General features: G+C 39.2%; 1 protein-coding gene across 1 annotated transcript; it reads right to left on the bottom strand.

Moving 5' to 3' along the window:
* Positions 1-1396: 1396 nt before the first annotated feature.
* LOC115987231 (putative UDP-rhamnose:rhamnosyltransferase 1) lies at positions 1397-3004 on the bottom strand. Its single transcript, XM_031110737.1, has one exon. The coding sequence runs from the start codon at positions 2918-2920 to the stop codon at positions 1499-1501; it is 1422 nt and encodes a 473-aa protein (XP_030966597.1). The 5' UTR covers positions 2921-3004; the 3' UTR covers positions 1397-1498.
* Between the last annotated feature and the right edge of the window lie 261 nt (positions 3005-3265).

Raw genomic sequence — 3265 nt, 5'->3', positions numbered from 1 at the left:
AATTTCTACTCTAGCCTAGTTAAGTATATATGTGTGTGAAGCTCCCTCCTGGAGACTTGAACTCCGGCCCTTTCCCCCCACACTCCACAAGCACTTATACTTGTGGAGTGACCACCGCACCAAGGGTACGTAGTAATGATCTCCGACTTCTCTAACCATTGGAGGCCTTCAGTTGTAGTCTTAATGGCTTTTGTAACACCTCTAATGACTTTATGAGGTGATTGATTATCTTGCCAATGGTCATGTATATTTGTGCGTCCATTGGTAACGGCTTATGCATTAAATACGTAATTACGGCACTTTGATAGTCCAACAATACCCGCTTTTATCGTCCAACTTGCTTGGGCCATCCAAAGGTGTTCCTAGACCACCCAAGCTGGTTTGACGATTAATGCAACAAGAAATAAAAGATTTAAATTTTGAATTCTGACCCTGGAGGAATCCAAAAAATAAATAAATTTGAGTGTACCAATACAGAATTCGCACCAACACCACTCCACCGTTGCTCCAGCACTTATTCTTTAGTCGAGTAACAACTCCCCCTTCAAAAACAAAAGGCATTGACTGCAGACTCCAGCACCCATCGAGAGTTCCAACAAATGAGCCAATTAACTTGGCTAGTCTATCAAGAAACAGATTTCTTGTGGCACTCACCAAAGGAACTAAAAGGAGTAAACAGAAAACTCCTTTAATTAAGGCATTAGATTAAAATGACCAATCACTATGGTGGCCGAGTAAGTAGTATTCCTAAGCAAGAAATATAATAAAAGTGGAGCTGCGGAATTAATTCGATATGCCTAGTTGCTTCTGCGCTGATATCAGTGAATCAAATATATACTACAATTGATATCTTAAATTGACATAAATGGGAGAGATAAGCGTGAAAGTATTTGGGTTGCAGCGGGTTTTTTTCCTATAGAATTTTTGTGTGGCTAATTAGTCTTACCAAAAATTCTTAACGTTCATTTCTGTTCCTGCAAATTAGGATATGAATTGTAAACTTTCTTAAAGTTTATTTTGTTCCTACAAATTAGGACATAAACTTTAAGATATTCAAACTCTCTTATCCACCTCACTATCACCTCACTATCCCCACTCAGTATTCTTATATCTTTTAGATATCTCAACTGCATGTTTGAATAAGTCAAATTCTACATAGTCAATCATGGCCAAACATTCAAATCTCATTATTCATAATTATCTTAATTATAACATACAATATTTTGATTTTTCATATAAAATAATATTTAACCATTACACACATTTTGGGTATTTGGCCACATAATCCAACACATTACATGCACTGCTTGAAGTTGAAGAGCAATGCATTATCTTGAATCTTGAACAAGATAAACAGGGATACAACTAGCTTGCTACAAACTTAAATCTAAGAGAATTATTTGAACTCCAAAATCTAAGAGGATTTTGCTTATTCATTAGTATTGCTACTGGCACATTTGAAAGGTCAGAAACCTCGTCTTTTTGACACGAATGATAATCACTCTATGTTGTGTGACCCATGTTTCAAATACTCAACAAACTGACCAATGTAGTGTTGCTGATGCAGATTCTCATCTCCAAATATAGCAGCGGCCTCCCTTGCACGAACTCTGAATACCTCTCCTTCATCTGACACCATGGCCAGTCTCAGAGCTTTAGCTATACCATCCCTGTTAAAGGATCCGTCCTTGCCTCTCTCTACTTCCACAGCCAAATGCTTATCCACCAAAAGACTTGCATTCAGAGACTGATCATAAACTAGCGGCAATACAACAAGAGAATGACCAAATTGCAACATCTCAATCACAGATCCCCACCCTGAATGGAACAACGACCCCCCAATAGATGGGTGAGCCAAAATTTCCATTTGCGGTGCCCAGCCAAAACACACCATTCCCAAGCTAGATGTTCGATTGCTAAAACCCAAAGGCAAAATGTCACTGTCATGAATAGCCCAAGTGGGTTTTCTCAGTGCCCATAGAAAAGGCACCTGAGAAAGCTCTAGCCCATAAGCAATCTCATAAACCTGTTCCTTGCTCAGCTTGCACTCACTGCCAAACCCTACATACACAACTGACTTATGATATTGTTTATCAAGCCATTCGAAGATCTTCCTCCAAGACTCGTCATTGATTTTTGATGTTCCATCTGGTCTTTCAGGAGGGAGCAAACCCACTGAAATCACCGGCTTCGCCATCAATTTCTCGTGTAAATTCAAGTACTCACCTTCAAACTCCTTACAACTACGTATGGCGAATGCATTACATGAACGTAGAACCTTTGTAAGCCTAGCAGCATCACTCATGCCAGAAACACCGTCTGCGTATATGCCAGAAAGTACAAAAGGCGCCTCATACTCCCGCCATCCTACAGAAGACGGAAAATTAACCCACTCCGGTGGCTTTGTTAGACTTTCTGGTGACTGCCAAGCTGGTGTTTGGTCAGAGAGAAAAAAAAATCCTGGTGGCTTCCCCAAGAAAACTGAGGTAGCAGCAGACATAACAGTGAAGAACACAAGCCTGATATTATGGTCTTGGGCAATCTCGACTGCCCAATGAGGGGAAAAATCTATTATTATCCAATCTGGCAATTGATCTGCAATGAACTGCTTGAAGGGAGTTTGCAGGAGATCAAATGCAACCTTTAAGTACTCAACTTTCTCTTGTGGAAAGTCAGTGGTGGCCTCAGCCCCTTCTGTCAGGACCCCGTTTTGCAATGTGGGTAATGGAAACTCCACCAAATCTATAAAAGTTGCTAAATTTGGAGGAATTTTGGGAAGTCTTTGAATGTTTCTTGGGGTTGACACATAGGAAACATGGACTCCTGCTTTGGCTAAAGCAATGGAGAGCTGAAAAAAGGGTATCATATGGCCAAAGGCAGAAAATGGAAGCATCACTACATGTAGACGATCCCTCACCATTTCTTTTGGTATGAGATTTCCAAGATCTTATGCTAAGTATGATAAATTTATAGGCTTAAGGGTTAGCTTATTTATTGCTTTGGGTAGAACATATTTTTATGTAGCTTAACTTATAAACAAAATAAGGGATTGGAATCCGGTGCAATTGCTAAAAATGCAATTGCACCGTACAATTTACCAAGTCCCTCACATTTTTTTTTTTTTTATAACTTTTTTATCTTTACCTTTTTACTTTTCCTATTTTTTATATTTAATTGTTGAGATTTAAAATCAAAGCTTTTGTTCAAGCAGCACTTTCTGGGATTGAGATCAAGTGCACCTGATGCAATTGATAGAGATAGTTGA

The sequence above is a fragment of the Quercus lobata genome, chromosome 4 (assembly GCF_001633185.2).
Source record: "Quercus lobata isolate SW786 chromosome 4, ValleyOak3.0 Primary Assembly, whole genome shotgun sequence".
Taxonomy (NCBI): domain Eukaryota; kingdom Viridiplantae; phylum Streptophyta; class Magnoliopsida; order Fagales; family Fagaceae; genus Quercus; species Quercus lobata.
This window is presented reverse-complemented; position numbering and strand designations above follow the sequence as displayed.

Coding starts and splice junctions, on each gene's coding strand:
- LOC115987231 (XM_031110737.1), bottom strand. CDS start 2,920: ATGGTGAGGGATCGTCTACATGTAGTGATGCTTCCATTTTCTGCCTTT.